Source organism: Pseudopipra pipra, chromosome 21 (genome assembly GCF_036250125.1).
Source record: "Pseudopipra pipra isolate bDixPip1 chromosome 21, bDixPip1.hap1, whole genome shotgun sequence".
In the NCBI taxonomy this organism is placed as follows: Eukaryota; Metazoa; Chordata; class Aves; order Passeriformes; family Pipridae; genus Pseudopipra; species Pseudopipra pipra.
This window is the reverse complement of record NC_087569.1, coordinates 10,420,297-10,437,641: the sequence shown is the minus strand read 5'-3', so window position 1 is coordinate 10,437,641 and position 17,345 is coordinate 10,420,297. Positions and strand designations below refer to the sequence as shown.

Here is a 17,345-nt window from a genome sequence, read left to right as displayed (position 1 = left end):
AAGCTCTGGCATTCTTTTTGTAATTAGCAAACAGCCAGTGAGCCATGTGCCTTTAAAGGTGAAAGCTATTTTTGACATAAAAATTAGCACGTAGTTCCTCTGTCACCCCTCGGCTGCTGTGAGCGAACAATCCAAAGATAAGAAGTATAAACATGCTGAATTAAACAAATGCGTAGAAGGGGATCAGGTTTAATTTGTTTTATTCTCTGACAATTAGAAGAGATTTATTTTTACACTTTTTCTCTAAAAAGCATGGGTTAAAAGGTCCACTTAAGCACTGAGACCTCAACGGCATTTAAAAACTTGAAGCGCTTTTAATAGCTGCCTTTTGAAAACACTGTTCAATCTATTTTTGAGATGGATAAACTCAGCCACCAATGAGCAGGGCAGGAGTTTTCCGAAGGGCCCGGCACTGACAAACTGTTGTTCACTTCTCAACAACTCAGCTCCCACACGGGGACTCTGAGATAAAAAACACCACAGTGCTGGATGCTTCAAAAACCTGAGCGTTCCTCAAATCCCAGTTTTCCCTCCTTCTCTCTTTGGTGGGAATCTAACCCTCTCAGCCTTGAAAATGAACCCCAGGTGGTTTTCAGGATACAGCTCTGAGTGGCTGTTTCTAAAATAAAAGTGAGGGAAGAGCAAGCAGAACTTGGAGGCTTATCAGCACCCAGAATGCCCCGGCTAATCCTCAGCAGCCCCGGCCCCTTTATGTAACCTGGGATTGCTGCAGCTCAACAGCTTACTGGGGTCTGGGTGGTTTTCTTTAAACCTCTCGTGGACAAATGCAAACACATTAAATACTTCTTTCTTCCGCCTCTCTAAAGAAAAAGTTGTTTTAAGAGGGGGGAAAAAAATGTTTTATTGGTGAGCAAGGGCAAATAGAATTAAAGTCTTATGCTGAGAATAAAACGTGTTTCTCTCTGATCCATCTTGACTGAACAGAATCTTCCCAATTTACAACACTCAGGTGTAACTCTTCAATAAAAGGTGGAATCCCGGATTTCTCCTCACCCCAAACACCCTCTGGAAGTGGTGGGGTGTTCCAAATAAAGAGAAAACCTGCCCATTTATACCATTTACCCCACTCCTGGCAGTGTGGGTGGCTGGGCTGGAATACTTACGTCCCCGTGGCCGCTTCCAGAGCCGGCACCCGCGGCTCTCCTCGCGCGGAGGACGCCCCTCTGTGCCGTTCATCTGACTGCTCTGACTGTCCACGGCACAAATCCAAGGCAAAATTCAACTTTTAAAACTCTCAGTCGGTGCTAAGCCATTCACCTCACGCTGAATGCTTACGGAAACTTCAGAAGGAAAAAAATAAACCCCCTATTGAACTCCTTGCAATTGGAGACCTGAATGGGCTCGATATAAACCCCACTCGAACCAACGGCAGCAATAGGCTTCCCTGGATGTTGGACTCGATCCAGCTTAAAAGTTTCCATGAAATAAACTAGGCTAAGCACATCAGCTGCATAGAAACTAACTCGGTGTAACAGGAGCATCTGTTCTTCACAGCCACCATTTTCCTAGAGCCTTAGCGCGAGGTGCCGCACGGATCACCGGCCGTGACAGCTCCGGCCCCGCCGCACGGGGACGGACACGGATTAGCAGGGAGCATGCACGTCGGATAAACTACTTGACCAGGTAGCTTTTGTTTGTCAGAAAAACAGCTTAATGTATTTGGCAGGACGGCATTACAGAGCGCAGTCAATGTCCGCACCGAGACAGCTGAGGACACCTCGGACCCATTAATACACGGCACAAAGCAAATGTTTACCCAAGTACAAATGAAACAGGTCGACAATTAGCTAATGCAGCTTTGTGGACATAAACCAGGTACAGTCGAGCAGAACCAACATAAAATAAAAAGGAAACAGCCCTTTTCCTATGCCACGCTAAGAGCACCATGGTTAGTGGTTTGGGAAGCCTCTGTCACAGTGAAAAATTTCCTTGCCGGTGTTTAATGTGTTTATTCTACTGCTACACTGCTGGGATAAAAATAACAGCAGCCAGGCTGTGCGAGGGACCCACTGTCAATACTGCAGTAATTGACAACATACAATTAAGTCTCACACCTGTTTATTGTAAGTAATTCATAGATAACCACTTCTAGTACACATTTTCATATTGGCTTTTAATGCTTTTGTTCTTTTTTTTTCCTTTTTTTTTTTTTTTTTTTAAGCTCAGGGACACCCAAACTTCACCTAAGGGTCATCTCTGTGGTTACCCAGACCCGGAAGGCTACACCTACTTTGGAAAACTGGTGCAAGGTGGTGTCGTGGCCACGGGTCCCAGAGATGGCTCACAATCTACAGGTCCCAACATGCAGGGGGCTGTGGGGAGGGAGGCTGGGGTGCATGCGCCTGGGGCTGCGGGCCGGCCGTGCCGCTCCCCGCCCGCCGAGCTCCACACAGGGCAAAAACACAGACCTCTACACAGCTGGAGGAAGAACAGTGGTAACAAAGTCATAGCTACATATTCTTCTCTACATTTTTGTTTATTGAGACAAACTAATTAAAAGGCACAAACATAGGGCATATGTTTACATGGACATTATAACAAACATATACATTAAAAGTGTAGGAATGTGTTTCCTTTCTGCTAAACAGAAAGTTCCTAAGCTTTTATATATACAAAAGTTGTACAATTTGATGTCCTAAAGTACAAAAGATCATTTATAAAATTATTTTACACTAAGCTCTATTATTTTTTTTTTTGTCTGTTTTTGTTTTACTATGTAGTCCAAGCCCCTAGAACAGTTTCACATAAGGATACAGATACCTGTCACCTGAGCCAGCAGCCTGGCAATCACTGCTCGCACGGACACGGCCGGGGAGGAACGGAAGCAGTCCAGTGTGACTGGTCAGTCCTGCTATGACTCTGTGAAAATGCACACGCTAATCTCCAGAGCTCTCAAATTCAATAAGATAAAAACATCTCAACTGTAATTTCTTTTTTTTTTTTTTCCTGTTTTTTTTTTTTTTTTATTTCTTGTAGAGTCTTGGGTTTAGGGTGGTTTGTTTGTTTGTTTTTTTAAACAAAGTTTTAAAAATGTGAATATGTGACATGATAGTCTAAAAAGTATATCTGTTTCCCTAGATTTTTGCTTTCTACTTTATGTACAGATAAACAGGTTAAGAAATAAAAAGCACATGTAGCTTAAACATGTGTGACCATTTATGGAGCAGTTCTGGGCTGGACAGCTCAGCACCCCAGAACTTCCACAAATTCAAAGAAATGTGTTAACACAATAGAAGAATAACGTAAAAATGATGATGTTTGCAAATATTTACAAAGTTGAACAGATTTGCACAACACTTGATTAAGAAATAGGGGAGAAATTAAAAGACGCTCTCTGCTTGTCCTGGAGGGGCATCCTACCTAGTTAGTGGTTAGAATAAAAACTGTATACAATTTAATATAAGACAAAACTTCTAGTGAACAACTAACACGTCTGTCCCCTGCTGGAACACCAGCAGGCTCTGATTGGGAGGCAGAGGGCATAAAAATCACACCCAGGGCCTCCAGAATCTTCCAGCTTAAAGCAATATTTCTTAAGTTTCCAAGCACTCCTTTTGCTCCTAGATAAGAGTCCCATGGGGGTCTGACTGTTCAGAGACCATGTTTACATACATTTCGACTCCTCTTCTGTCAGCCATGGCTGTTTCTCACCAAACAATAACAGTTTTTTTAAAAAAAATGTTGACTACAATGCTCTATTCCCTTAGGGTAATATGTTGGGTAATATTTACATCTCCAAATATCAGGTCACAATCCCTATTATATGTTGAAGTTAGAATGATAAGTTATCATATGCTTTGCATATCAGAGCTGGTATCACCTTTCCCATAGGGAATGCTGCCTGAAATTATCATATTCCCAAAGGTAAAATGCATATTTTCTCCAAAAATGCATTTTTTTTTTAAATGACAACATTGTAATGCATTTACTCATTAAAAAAAAAAAAAACATCAACACAGACAAAGGTTCTACACTAGCTCAGAAACAGTGGACTTGCCTGGCAGGTTAAAATGAGCCATCCACCCTGTCACAGATACAGAGGGGTCTTTGCTAGTGTTTAGATTAAAGTAATTTTCTAAGTTATAATTTCAGGGGATAAAACATAAAACTGTTTTTTTAATTACCTTTTTTTTTTGTTGGTTTTTTTTTTTTTTTTTTCTTTAAAAACTCTGGCAAATAAGTATCTGCTCTAATTCAGCATCAGTCAGCTACAAGGTAAAACTTACTTTAAATGAAGTGCTCCAGTGAAACTCAAGCCTGAACCATGTGAGCCAAATCAAGGGGAAGATGCTACTGTGGTCTCTGATGGTGTTGCCCCAGTGTCTTAGCCTGAATTTATTATGAACTAAAACAAAACAAAACAAAAAACCCAACAGAACAAAACAAAACAAAAACCAAAATAAAAGAAAAAAAAGAAAAAAGAAAAAAAAAAAACCCAACCAAACAAAACCCAAAAAAGAACTGCTGGTAAGGATTCCATTTTAATCCTTTTTAATACTGTTTAGAACTTGTTTACCAGGGAGGAGAGGTGGGCAAGGCCTGGGGCAGGAAAGGCATGCTCTCCACTGGTCTCATGGCTATGTTGAGGGGGCCAGCCAGCGTCATGGGGGTGGGCAGGTTCATGGGGGACGTGATGGTGACGGGGTGCGCTATGTTCACTGGAGCCGTGACCGGGGTGGGCAGGTTCACCGGGGTGGTGAGCGTGAGGGGCGAGGTCATGGACAGAGGACTGGTTATAGTTACAGGATGCCCTAAGTTCATCGGACTGGATATATTAACTGCACTTGATACATTTACTGGACTTCTCATGCTCATTGCAGCTGCCACTGTGACTGGGTTTGTGATAGTCCCAGAAGCCACAGAGGACGTTATATTGAATGGAGTAGTAAGAGTCACAGGCGTAGTAGCAGCAGTGGAGGTTTGGCACAAGTTAGCAGCTTCTAAAAATGAGACATAAAAAAGACAAAAAGTTTTTAACACATAAAAAAAACCCATGGACAAGATTTAAACAAAACAAAACAAAACAAAAAAACCCAAAAACCAAACAAGAACAGGTACAAATTCCGGAATAATTTTCTTTAGGAATTATTAGTAAGTTAAAACTGTTAACATTCTATAGCCTACAGGAAATACAAACTCTCATGCAGGTCATTTCAATTCAATTTTTTTTTTTTTTTCCTGAGAATTCAAGTGAGGTTGTCTTAGCAAGAGGGTTTCCATGTTCATAAAAACAGTATCGTACAATCAAAAAAATCCTCCCAAGAGGAACATTAGAAATAGAGGAGAGAGTGTACATACCGAATGGTACGTACTCTATAGCCTTCTCAAAGGTGAACTGACATTCTGTGAAGGTTTTAAAAAGTCATTATTAGGGACTGATAAGCAAAGCTCGTTTCAATATTTACCTGCTTATTTCAGTCTTAATTACTGCTACTTAATTGCTCCGCTGCTCACAGTACCTCTACTCCAAGCCTACCCCAGCAGTACATCCTTCAACCCCCTTCAGCTCCTCAGCTTCCACATTCGTTTGGGGTTTTTTGGGGTGGTTTAGCAGCAAGCAGGAATGAAGTGCTGAGCAAGGGAGACCCAGGAGGGCAGCGGGCAGGGGCTGGGGAGCAGGGCCGGGCACTGGGGAGCAGGGCTGGCGAGGGGGGCCGAGGGGGGAAGGAGGGCTCTCTACACATCCATCAGCACCACCTGCCGGCTACCCACACCAGGAGGCTCCAAAAACAGGAGGAGGGGAAAGGGGAGGGCTGACTACTAAAGAAACCAGGGAAAATCGTGTTCTACATCAGCGTTACAGCATGGCTAAGTCGTGTCTTATTCCACATTTGTAGGGCAGGACCCCAAGCTCAGTTACACCCACGTGTCAGAGGTAAAACAGGAGCAAAGAGTCCGCTTTGCCACTCGGGCAATACAAATGTAACTTTGAAAGCAACATTAGCCCCATTCAAGGGTTACTGTTGGTTCTTCAAAGTCCATAGCTAGGAGGGGTGGAAAGGAAGGGAAAGAGTAAAAAAAAAAAATAAAATAAAAATTGTGAAAATAAATTGTATTAGACTAAAAAAATCCCATCTAGTGTTGCAAAGCGACCACAAGTGGCACCAGCACAGGAGAACCAGCAAGGAAAGAGCAGCTCAGGCATGGCACTGACTGGTCTAACTTCACCTTCAAGCACAGTCACACCCAAAGACACATCCCACCCATGCCCCTTCCCCAGTTAAACAAAGCTAACAGCATCAGTCTGACACCACTCCTACCCACCCACCTCCCTCACCCCCAATCCTGCCCCAAACCACTTCTGTTAAAGCACATTCAATAATCTCAATAAGCAACGAAGGGAAAAAGGAACAAGACATAGGAAGAAACAAGCAGGAAAATAATTCTCAAGAGATTTTCTAAATCCAACACCCATTTGCTTTATCTGCTTAGTGGCCTGATGATATTTATGTTTCTGTTATCAGTACATCTTAACATGAATAAGCTGTTTCTACACTGTCTAGAATTCAATTACTGGCATAACAAGGCGAAAGGAGCAAACAGCCTAAAACACAAACAAGACCTAGAAAAGAAAAACAGATTGAAGAAACTGAAAGGAAGGTTAGGAGAAAAGAAAAAAAATAAGGTGAGTCAAAAACATTCCTAAAAACAGCCAGTGAAAAACAGCAAATGGTCACTAAGAGCTTCTAAAACATGTAATCCACAAGAGTCACATGACAGGCATTAGAAATCAAACTGTTGTGAAACAAATAAGCAGCAGTAATGGGAGAGTTTAAACTACTATATCCTAAAAATGCTTTACAGTTCTTTACAAACTGACACAGTGGCCAACAACAGGAAGCAATTTCTCTTTGATTATGGCAGCACAGGTAAGGTGTGATCCAGCACTAATGAAAAACAGGATCACTGATTAGTTCATTTTGTAATGAAAAAAAAAGCAACAGAGGGAGAAGATTAAGTTCTCTGAGGTCTAGAAAAAGTCCAGGAGAGTTAATGATGATAAAGTAGATGGAATAAATTGGGAGAGAGAAGATGAACAGGAACAGAAAGCACACACATGCAAACTGGTGACGCAAAGACAGAGGGGGGGTGTGTATATATACATATATATATATATATACACAAGTGAACAAGGGTAAATATGCACAAACACAGCTCAAAGCCACATGCAAGTCAAAGCCCACACTCCTGCCCTGGAGCAGACACAAGCCTCCCTTTGTAACTGATGGCTGCTATAGACACAGAGACCAAAGAGAGCAAGCAAAGAGGAGTTCATGTAACACAGCCTAATCCTGGGCCTGCTTCCTCCTGCTAGTCCTGAGCTGTGACTTCTAACACCAGGAATGCAACTGTCCTGTAAAACATCCCTCCTGACACCTTGACCTCCCTACAGAACTGCAAACTGCACTGCCTCACAGAGCTAAACCCATCAATACTGGTTTGGTTTACCTTTCTTCCTCGCTTTGACGGCCTCTTCCCACAATCTCAGGGTCTCTACCTGCTTTCCAGGCCAACTTGTTACGTGTTGCTGCTGTTGCTGCTGTTGCTGCTGCTGCTGCTGTTGCTGCTGTTGTTGCTGCTGCTGCTGCTGCTGCTGCTGTTGTTGTTGTTGCTGTTGTTGCTGCTGCTGTTGCTGTTTCTGGTTGCTGGTCTCTTCACTCATGCATGCTATGCCAATTAAGTAAGAACACAAATTCACCTTGAAAAGTTACTCTGTTTTCTGCTGAGATCACAAAGGCAACTTCCATAAAGAGTGTGTGGAATCTCACAGGATTCCAAGAGCAAAAAATCACAGAGATATTTAAAACCATATAATTAATTCTGTGCTTTATAAAACTACTTTTCCAAGACCTAAAAACCAGAATATAAGTCAAGAACATCTGCTTTAACTGCCAAAAATTGACTTCCTTTCTGATTATTTAGTTTGTATTTAGGAAGAATGAAATCAAAGACTCCACTGAGCCTCTAGAACTCAAGCTGATTCCATTTTTTCTAAACCTCAGCTCCAACCCAAAAAAAAATTAAAAACCTTTTTACTTTTTATTGCAAGTGTGACTTAAAACTTTCAGTTTACCTTTACATCACAGAACAGCCTGTCACTACTCCCTGGCCACAGTACAGCTCATCATTCCCACCTCTAACAACTGCTCTAAATGCCTCATGTGAACTGGCTTAGCACCACCATACTGGCTTGGGAAGCCAGAGCTGTAACCCTATACCTTAAAAAATACTTCCCATCCAAATTTCCTACTAAGCTCAACAATCAGGCATTTCAGACATTCCCAGTACCTTCAAATTATCCAGGAGTAACAGGAACAGCAAAGATGCTGTAAATCAATACAGTTTAAAAGGCTTTAGGACGAAGTCAAAGACATGCTTTACTTCTTCCTCTTGTTCCTCTGAAAACCCATTTTATATCACTAACCCTGTGGGTTAACTTAAGTTACAGGTATTTGAAAGTCAAGTCTTCATTTGTTTGCTAGGCACTCCCAGGTCCAGGCTGCAGCATCTCCACAGAGGTTAAGACCAGAAAGAACTACTACAAACATCTCATCTGACCTCCTGCACAACACCAGTCAGATGCCATTAATGCCCAAAACACATCAGGGCTGGATTTAAATCCTCTTCTTGTCAGCTACTGCCAGAGGGAGGAAACATTAAGCCTTGGGGTCAAAGCTCAGGAAAAGCACAGAAATCTTTCTCCTAATTTTGATGAGCTTTAGGTGATGCTTTAAACCTGAAACCTGGCAGATTTTAGCAGTTCTTAAATAGCCTAAAATCTCCAAATTATGTGTTGGACTTCTAGGCCTGCATAGTTGAGGAAGCACTGTAATTAGAAGGTGAGAAAACCTGGGCACTCTCACAAACTGCAGGGCATTCCTAAGGGACAAGAGCACAGTCTAGCAGCCAACCAGTTCCCCACATGCCAATTCTTGAGCTGAAGCAGATTCTCTTACTAAATATCTACTTTTGAGAGGTGTGACCACCCAGACTGATGGGTTCCTTGCATTTTAACGTCATCAAAGGCAATTCCCTTCGCACGCACACTGTTATTAGAAATGTTTGTAAAACGTTCACCTACTTTTATTGATGCCTTGTTTACAGGTATTACAGTTGATACTTTGGCTCTGCCCGTGTGTCTTTAAGTGGCTGGTGATATATGCTGCACTCAGAAGTTTACCACAGATATTACACGATACCTTTCCTTCATGGCGCACCATGTGTGTCCGCAGTCTGTCTTTGGTGGCAAAGGCAGCAGTGCACGTCTAGATGGAGGACAACAGTTACACTTGAGGTGCAGACAGCAGCATTGCAGCAGCAGTTAAGGCCCACTGAGAGCCCTTTTTACCTTGCAGGTCCTAACAGTATCCTAAATGTACTGACAACATTAAGTTTTACCTGTATTTATAGAGAAACCAAAATCAAGCTACTAAACAGAGACTGAGAGTGGTACTCGTTTCTGAGACAATCAGGACAAAAATCATACTCAATACTACTTGAAATTTCTTAAAATAGCAGGTTGCCTTACCCTCCAAAGCAAGAGGGAGCTTATAAAAAAGCCTGGAGCAGGCAAAGTTGTTTTTTGATATAATTTTACTGTACAAATATGAATTTGATCTCTTGAATTGCTCAATTACGTCTGTTCCCATCCAGAACAAGGAAATAAAACCTCTTCCTAATGCTATTCTTTTTACCCGAGCCTTTTATTTAATAAGATGAGTCAGTAAAACAGAGGTTGGAATAAGCATGGATATTCCAAGCAAAACAGTTAATTGTTCAAGGGCAATTTAATTATTTCTCTTAGACTCAGTCATCAACTTACGACAACTTGCCTTCCCCTTCCAGCAAAATAACAGATCCAGAATCAAGCATTCCCATCCATTTTAAATAGATGTACTGAGAGACATTTGATTTTAACATGCTGAGAAACACACTGCACACATTACTCCACAAATCAGCACTGAGCTGAGGATGCTGTTACAACCCTACTACTAAGTTAAGCATATGGTAAAATAGAGCAACTATGCTGTTCTCCAAGACAGCAAAAAGCCTCTAATCTTCCTAAAAAAGCAGCCACAGCATCTTTTTAAACTTCCACCAGAACTCCAGCACTGTGTTATGCGGGTGGATGTGCCTTTACTCCTAAACTTGCTTATCAAAGGAAAGTCTGGGAGCAAATACAGCTCTGGAAAGATTCACCTGAGATTGTACTGATACAATAAGGTATTGTTCTTAATAAATCATTTTAGCCCTTACTTGGCATTTGAAGGGTCTCTCTGTTGAGTGAACGTGTTTAACGTGACAGCTTAAATGATCAGGCCTGCAAAAAAGAGAGCAACAGGAGAGAAAATGCACTGTTACAAACACACAGTAAGGACACCTTGGCGAGTGGGCTGACACTGCTGGAGACCCCCTGCAGCCCCCAGAATAAATACCTTCCCCTCACCTACCAGTGGCTGTCACCCAGAGCTCCCCACAGTTACTCTGGGACCCAGTTTGCAGCTTAATCCTTAACCCTGTTCTCCTTACACACCCAAAAATGGTACATTTGGTCACACCTTGTGTAAAGGTGAGAGCGCAGCAGCTGTAAAGGTTGATGTTTTCTCTGCTGCAAGCACAGGTACAGACACAGCCAGCAGCAATGCAAGCTCCCCCCAGAGCTCTGTCAGTGCCCTCAGCCCTGCTACAAGACCAGGTGACAGTTTACCTGCCCTGCCCCATTCGGTCACAGACTGTGGCAAAGGCTGGTAAAGGGGCTCTGTGCCCACCCCCGTGACACAGACTTGTGTCCTACAGGACCTGGATGACGTTGTGAGGCCATTTCCAACCACTCTCCTACAAAAGTGACCGCTTTTGGCCACTGCTAACCCGGCTCAGATGGAGACCCCCACCCTGGAGGCAGACAAGGCTCCTTATCCCCTCGCCAATCTCCTCAAAGGCCTGGTTCTCCCAGCCCCTCGCTCTGCCAGCTTAACCCTTCCTGCGTACGAAGAGCCAACAGTGGAGCGCGCCTGGGATTTGCTACACGGTACCTCGAGAAGCCTTTTCCACAAACACCACAGGTGTAGGGTTTCGTGATGCCCCCCTCGTGAGACCTCACGTGGTAGGTCATGCGATCCTTTCTCTTGAAGCGCTGATTGCAAATGGGACATTCGAAGGGTTTCTCGTCGGAGTGGGACAGCTTGTGCCGGTTGAGGTGGTAGACGTCCCTGAAGGCCTTTCCGCACATCTCGCAGGCGTGGTTCTTCTTCACGGGCTTGCTGGGCTTCTTCACCGTCTGCGTCACTGCCATGGCCGTGGCGCCGGCGCTGCTGCTGGGGTTGGTGGCAGAGGAAGACGTAGTGACAGTGGACAGGATGCCTGCGATAGTCGAAACCAGCGAACTCCGGCTGTTGTCACCAGCGATGGTCGAGATAAGGGGCACCATTGTGGTGGGAGTTTTCTTTGGCCGTGACACTAACTTTATCCCTGTGTGGCAGGACTCGTGACGCCTCAAATGGTAGCTGTCCCTGAAAGCTTTGCTGCAGTAAGTGCACACAAAGGAGGTTTTAGGTTTTTCCTTTTTAATCCCAACAATAGCATCCTTTAATGTTTCTGGTGCAGGCTGAGGTTTCTGCGTTATTGGTAAGGGCAGAATCGGCTTCTGATCGGGCGGCTCAACAGCAGAGCTCAGGAGAGGCAACAAACTGTTCTGTGCTGCCTGCTGTTGGTGATGGGAGGCTTCGTGTGCCTAAAACCAAACATTCACACTTAAATTCTCTGGATGGGTGCTCCCTTTAACACGGTGAGCACATTTACAAACAACAGGAAAGCATATTCTAGACCAAAAGCCGTGGAAGGAACAACAGGGGAAGGTTACATAATTCTGGTTTTGGACAAGATAAACCGCTCGCACTGTAAATGCACTCGCTGTGCAGATCTGTGGTAAGTGTAGGACACAGCACAACAACCAAAGAATTATTAAGTTTCCAGAGGGCAACTTTTTATGGAAGACAACGAGATGCTTGTCAGATCTTTTACTAACACAGCGTTTGATCTTTACATAACAGATAACTCATTTTGCTAATGATTGTATCAGATGCCACCTTGGGACTGTCTCTGGAGCTGACGAAGGTACTGACAGGAGTTGCAAAATAACGCCCCACCTTTAAGTCAAGCTTAGTGCACACTGAAAATTGAACTGCAGCCACAGAGAGCCAGGATGTGATAAGGCGTCTTATTTAAACAGCGTGTTCATACCAGTGTGCCAGCACTGAAACCAAAGCAACTGGAATCGGGAGCTGTCTAAAGCCACATCTCTATATTTAGCAGGTTCCCGATGCATTTATCCACTGACCACTGTGCTCTCTGTGTCTGGAACTAACAAGAATAGCGACACGGCCTTTTTCTCTTCGTCAGCAGCTACTTTGTGCTAGGAAGAGAAGCGAATCGATACGCACTGGGAGACATCTAGAGATGCTGGAGAGCACACATGGGGGGGGTGTTGGGAAAAAAACTCTGAAAGCTGTTTGAAAACAGCCAATACCAACTGACTTTGGACTACAGAATCAGTGGGAGAAGCTACAAGGAAGGGGCAGAGGGGGGACCGCGGCCAGCACCGCTCAGCTGAGCTGCAGCCTGCGCTGCCAGGGGCTGTGCTGCACCATGCTTGGTTATTCTAAGGCAGAAAACCAGTGGATACTGTTATTAAAACTCATCCAGTGAGACTGGGACAAAACCCTGGCAGATACAATTTTAAAGTGGTTTAGAAACCACACAGACCAATTCAGCCTAATGGAGCATTAAAATAAATCACTCCAGCACCTTAAGCCAGTTTAAGCGCATCTGTATTCAAGATGTGCCTCGGTCTCATCAGACCAGTTTTAAATCAGGCTCGTTATTAGCGCAGCGTGCCAGGCCTGAAGCTGTGTTTGGGGAAACTTGCATTCCCATTAGATCAGCCTTCCAGGACTCCTTTCCTACAGCTTCCCTTACAAAATAGCACGACTCGAGGCTGCGAAAGCTGAACCAAACACTGTGCTGGCGTGTGACCCCAACCTGCCTACTTTTAGATCAGCTGAGGATGGACAGTGCTAGGGAGTGCACTCAGGCTAATGCTCTCCCCACAGGAATCCATTTCAACACGTCCTGTGGAGAAGCCAGTATTTCTAGCAGCTCACTTTGGGACCTTTTCCTAGTTGGATCTGGAGGCTTTGCCTCTCTGGATTGCAGTAGGCCACCCCAGAGCACCTCTCCCTGGCTGCAGGGTGGCTCCTGCCCCTCACAAGCCCTTCACCACTCCAATCTCACTTTTCAGGAGAGTGATGCTGGTGATCTTTGGATAAAAAGCACCAGGGGATACCAACACTAACCTATGTGGGGAGGAATATGAGCTCCCTAACACTCCAAGCCCATCCGACAGGAAAACAGTTCACGGGATGAAGCCCAGATTTGGGATGGTAACCGGAGACAAAACTTGTGGGAATCATTAGGAGCCAGGCCAGCCTGTCCATCTGTATCTGCATTTTCCATCCTGCCTGTGCCCAAGGTCAGGATGCAACAGGTAGGCTGGATATTACCACACCTGCCTGGCCACAGCAGCCACCTCAAACAACAGCCCCAGGGGCTGCTTTGCAGAACGACTGCTGAAGAGCAGGATCCAGAACTCTCCTGGAGGCGACGCTGCTAAATCAGGGCACGGCACAAGCTCCAGCAGCTCCATTAAACTTTTCCCTGACTTCAGTGTCAATTGTGGATTTTCAACCATTTATCTTCTGTGTTTTTAAGAGGGCACTGAGACATCCACATTGCATGAAAATAGAGTCTGCACGATACACACCAACAGCACAGTATTGAGCAAGTTAAGCACTTGGATACAATTTTAATTTCAAAAAAATCTGAAATGTTTTACAACTTTAAATGAGCATTAAACAGTGTTGTTAAACTGCACCAGAAGACACTGCAGAGCACCTAATGATAGCTCCAGAGATACAGTTTCAAAGGCAGAGCTAACAGATCGGATAATGGAGAGCCCAAATCCTTTGGACAAGGTTCAAACTTAGGCAGTTTATGGATATTTTTAAGCCTCAAAGAATCGTCAGCACTTCAAGGTAATGATGCACTTATTCCTACGGACCTGATGGAGAGAGTGGACATAAAACAATGTATATTCATAAGGCTACAGGCTATGGAGCTGCTGCTTACATAAGTCTGCTTATCTTGGTTCCCAGAGAGCCAGCGCTATTAGCACCGTCCTGCCCGCAGCCCCCGTGGCACGAGCCCTGTTCCTCAGTTTCCAAGGGCTGCCTGCCTTAAAGCCTTTTTAAAAAGGATCAGGCAGCATTTTTTTTTAACTCCCCGTTGGAGAAGGGAAGCAGCACCTGCTGCACGCCTCTCGCGGGCGCTGCTATTCAGGCTCCGACCACAGTTTTACTTGACCCAGAATTAACGTCAAGTCAACATTTTGGGGATATTTTGACAGCCTGGGACAGGCTCTCGTGCAAAACCCCCTCGTTCTGTCACTAGTTTCTTCCCTCACGGGGAGAGGGGGCAGCAAACAAAAAAACCTGCAATTCGTGACCCGGAGTGTAGGATGTGGCATTGTGAACTTCCAATGCCAGAGGCTAAAATATTTTTGTGCTCCAGCCTTAATGTGAGAGCAACAAATTAGGATGAGTCATATCTTGAACGCTCCATCTGATGGATGAGTCCTCCTCACATTAACAGATACAACTTTCGCTTCCCGACCAGATACTAAAAGTAGGTTTCCAAATAAGCATTTCGGGGACTAAGGAGATCCAAACAAGAACTGCTTATTCAGTAGCACGATTGTTCCTTTAGAAAGGGATACAATTCATCAAAATGCCACCTAAAAACAATCAAACAACTTTATTTGGAAGGAGCGATTTACAGTCGCACAGCCCATGGCTACAGGACTAAAATTACGACGTCGAAACCTCCTCTGAAAACATTTGGCTAAAAATTACAACTTTATATCCTGGGTATCTAACTGTCCCTTAGGAATCCTGTCCTAGCTGGAACACACACTCGGCTTAAAACTCCCCCCAGGAAGAATGAACATGAATATTCAGTCACTTGCATTTGTTACTTAACCGACACAGGGGAGAGGCTTTTAAATCCACTTTTTTTAACTAATTTTAACTAATCAGCTGGGTCTTGGCTGCTGTGTGCTGTGAGAATGGGAAGAAGAAAGTCACATCAGGAGTACCTTAATGCTGCTTTCAGCTGGGTGCCTTGGGATGCTCGCAACCCAAATCGTTGATTTTTAACAAAATCACTCCAGAAACGATATTCAGCATTTATTATGAGGTCTGAAAGCTTTATTATTTGGGGCAAAAAATAAGAAAAAAAATCAGAGGAAAATTTCCACATCACAGTTTTATGAAGATGCTTCCGAGTCGCACGCTGGGAAAGTGAACTGCTGACTCCTTAATTAAAAGCAGCAAAGGCGACTCCTAAATCAGCCTGTGACATCACTATTTCAAAACTCAGCACCTTCAAAAAACACGGACGAGCAGCGAGGAGCTGGACACGTACTTGAAAGCATTACTTGGCATTTCTCAGAGCCTGCTGCAATACCGTCCTGCCAGCCTAGGAAAAATTTCCCCTGGAAAGCACTCAGCTGGGAGGCAGCAAGGCACTACACCAGCCCCGGCTTGGAGGGAGATGGCCCTAAACTAAGGAGATTAACTTCCTAGCGTGAAGTTTCCTACGTGCGAATCACAACTGCCCACTAGAGTGAGAAATAATTCACCAGACCTCAGCCAAACTCGATGGCATCACCCGCATCCATCACGAAAAGGCGGAAAACCCAGCGCCCAGCTCCCGGTACCGGCTCCCCGGAACATTCCCGGCGTGTTTTCGGAGGCAGAGAACCCGAGCGAGTGACTCATCCCTTGGTACTTGCAAGGGACGAATTTTTCCTCTCTAAAGGAATGGTGCTCGCTCTTGGCGGATTTATTCATTCAACTCAGGTTTTCAAACTCGTGTCACGGGTTGGGTTTGGGTTTAATTCCGAGGAGGACAGTGAGGAAGCGAGCGGCCGCCACCGGGAACGTGCAAAGAGGATTATTTTACCTTGAGAAAGGTGATGTGCTGGGCTTTTTTTTTTTTTTTTTTTTTTTCCCCGCTGCTGCTGCAATCACACATTTTATGTTTTCCAGCTCAAAAAGAGCAGGAGAAAACAATCCAGCGTGAAAGGGCTCGCGAGGCTCACAAAAGCCAGGCGAGGATTTTTTTTTTTTCGGATTTTTTTTTTTTTCTGGTACACTGGATTTTCTTCGGAATTACATAAACAGCGGCGTTTTTAAGTCAGTCTTTCGCCGACAGAAAGGGGGAAAATTGTGACTCAGTTGGCAAAGGGAGGGGTTGCACGCTCCACCGTCCCTATTCCTCCCCATTCCCGTTAGGATTTCGCCAGTTTTTACAGAAATCCGGCCCGCTCGCGTCCTATTTTAAAAGAAAACAAGCTCCCTCGTCAGCCGGCCCTGAGTCAGGCTGTTTAAAGAGGGATTAATTTATTCTCCCAGACACGGCGTTTGTTCCATCGGGGTTTTGTTAGAGCCCGGTGGAAGCTTGGGGTTGTTTTTTTTGTTGTTGTTGTTTTTCTTTTTGGGCGGGGGGGTTGGGGGTGGAAGAGAAAAACAAACACCAAAAAAATAATAAAATTTAAAAAAAAAAAAAAAAAGCGCGATTTCACGTTTTGGAGGGAGGGGAGAAAAAATAAAACACGACTACGAATAGACGGTTTGCGAGGGAAGCGGGAAGGGAGCGCGCTGCGGGGCGGCGGCGGAGGGAGAAAGTGCAGGAGGGAAGGAGCGAGAAGCGGAGCCGCGGGGCCCGTGAGGCGCTGCCCGGCGGGCCGGGCCGGGCCGGGCCGGGCCGGGCCGGGGGCGGGCGGGGGCCGGGCGGCCGCGCTGAGTGACAGCCCGGCCCGGCGGGGAACGGCGGGGCCGCGGCCGTGAGGGAGGGAGGGGGGGCGCGGGCAGCGCCGCCGCCGCCGCGGGGCCTCACCTGAAAGAGGAACGCGGTCCAGTTGGCCTCCATGGCGGGGGCGGCGCGGCCCCGGGCGGCGGCGGCGGCGGCTGCGGCGGACGGTCCCCCCGTCGCTCCCTCCCCCGGGCCGCAGCTACATGGAGCCGACAACAAAGCGGCGGCGGCGGCGGCGGCTCAACATGGCAGCGCCGAGCGGCCGCTTCCGCTAACCTCGGGCTGCACCACTGCGGCCCAGAGGGGGGAGGCGGCGGCGCGGCGCCCCGGCGGGGCGGCGATGGCCCGGGCGGCCGCGGCGCCGCCCCCGCCGCTCCCCTCGCCGCGGGGCGGGC

General features: G+C 45.6%; 1 protein-coding gene across 2 annotated transcripts; it reads right to left on the bottom strand.

Annotated features, from left to right (window-relative positions):
- Positions 1 to 2,478: 2,478 nt before the first annotated feature.
- VEZF1 (vascular endothelial zinc finger 1) lies at positions 2,479 to 17,268 on the bottom strand. Of its 2 annotated transcripts, XM_064678140.1 has the most exons (7): positions 17,035 to 17,266; positions 11,055 to 11,752; positions 10,279 to 10,342; positions 9,104 to 9,287; positions 7,471 to 7,689; positions 5,320 to 5,364; positions 2,479 to 4,961 (listed from the first exon to the last, which is right to left on the bottom strand). In XM_064678140.1, exons 1-7 carry the CDS (start codon positions 17,065 to 17,067, stop codon positions 4,534 to 4,536), a joined length of 1,671 nt encoding a protein of 556 aa, XP_064534210.1. In that variant the 5' UTR covers positions 17,068 to 17,266; the 3' UTR covers positions 2,479 to 4,533. The 2 variants fall into 2 exon arrangements, with proteins under 2 accessions (XP_064534210.1, XP_064534211.1); XM_064678141.1 differs by lacking the exon at positions 5,320 to 5,364 and having other exon boundaries at positions 17,035 to 17,268.
- Positions 17,269 to 17,345: the final 77 nt, after the last annotated feature.

Excerpts from the sequence above, each read along its gene's own strand:
- VEZF1 (XM_064678140.1), bottom strand. The coding sequence starts at position 17,067 with ATGGAGGCCAACTGGACCGCGTTCCTCTTTCAG. Across the intron at positions 11,753-17,034 it reads GGACCGCGTTCCTCTTTCAG|GCACACGAAGCCTCCCATCA; the intron begins GTGAGGCCCCGC and ends GTTTGGTTTTAG. Across the intron at positions 10,343-11,054 it reads TGTGGAAAAGGCTTCTCGAG|GCCTGATCATTTAAGCTGTC; the intron begins GTACCGTGTAGC and ends TCTTTTTTGCAG.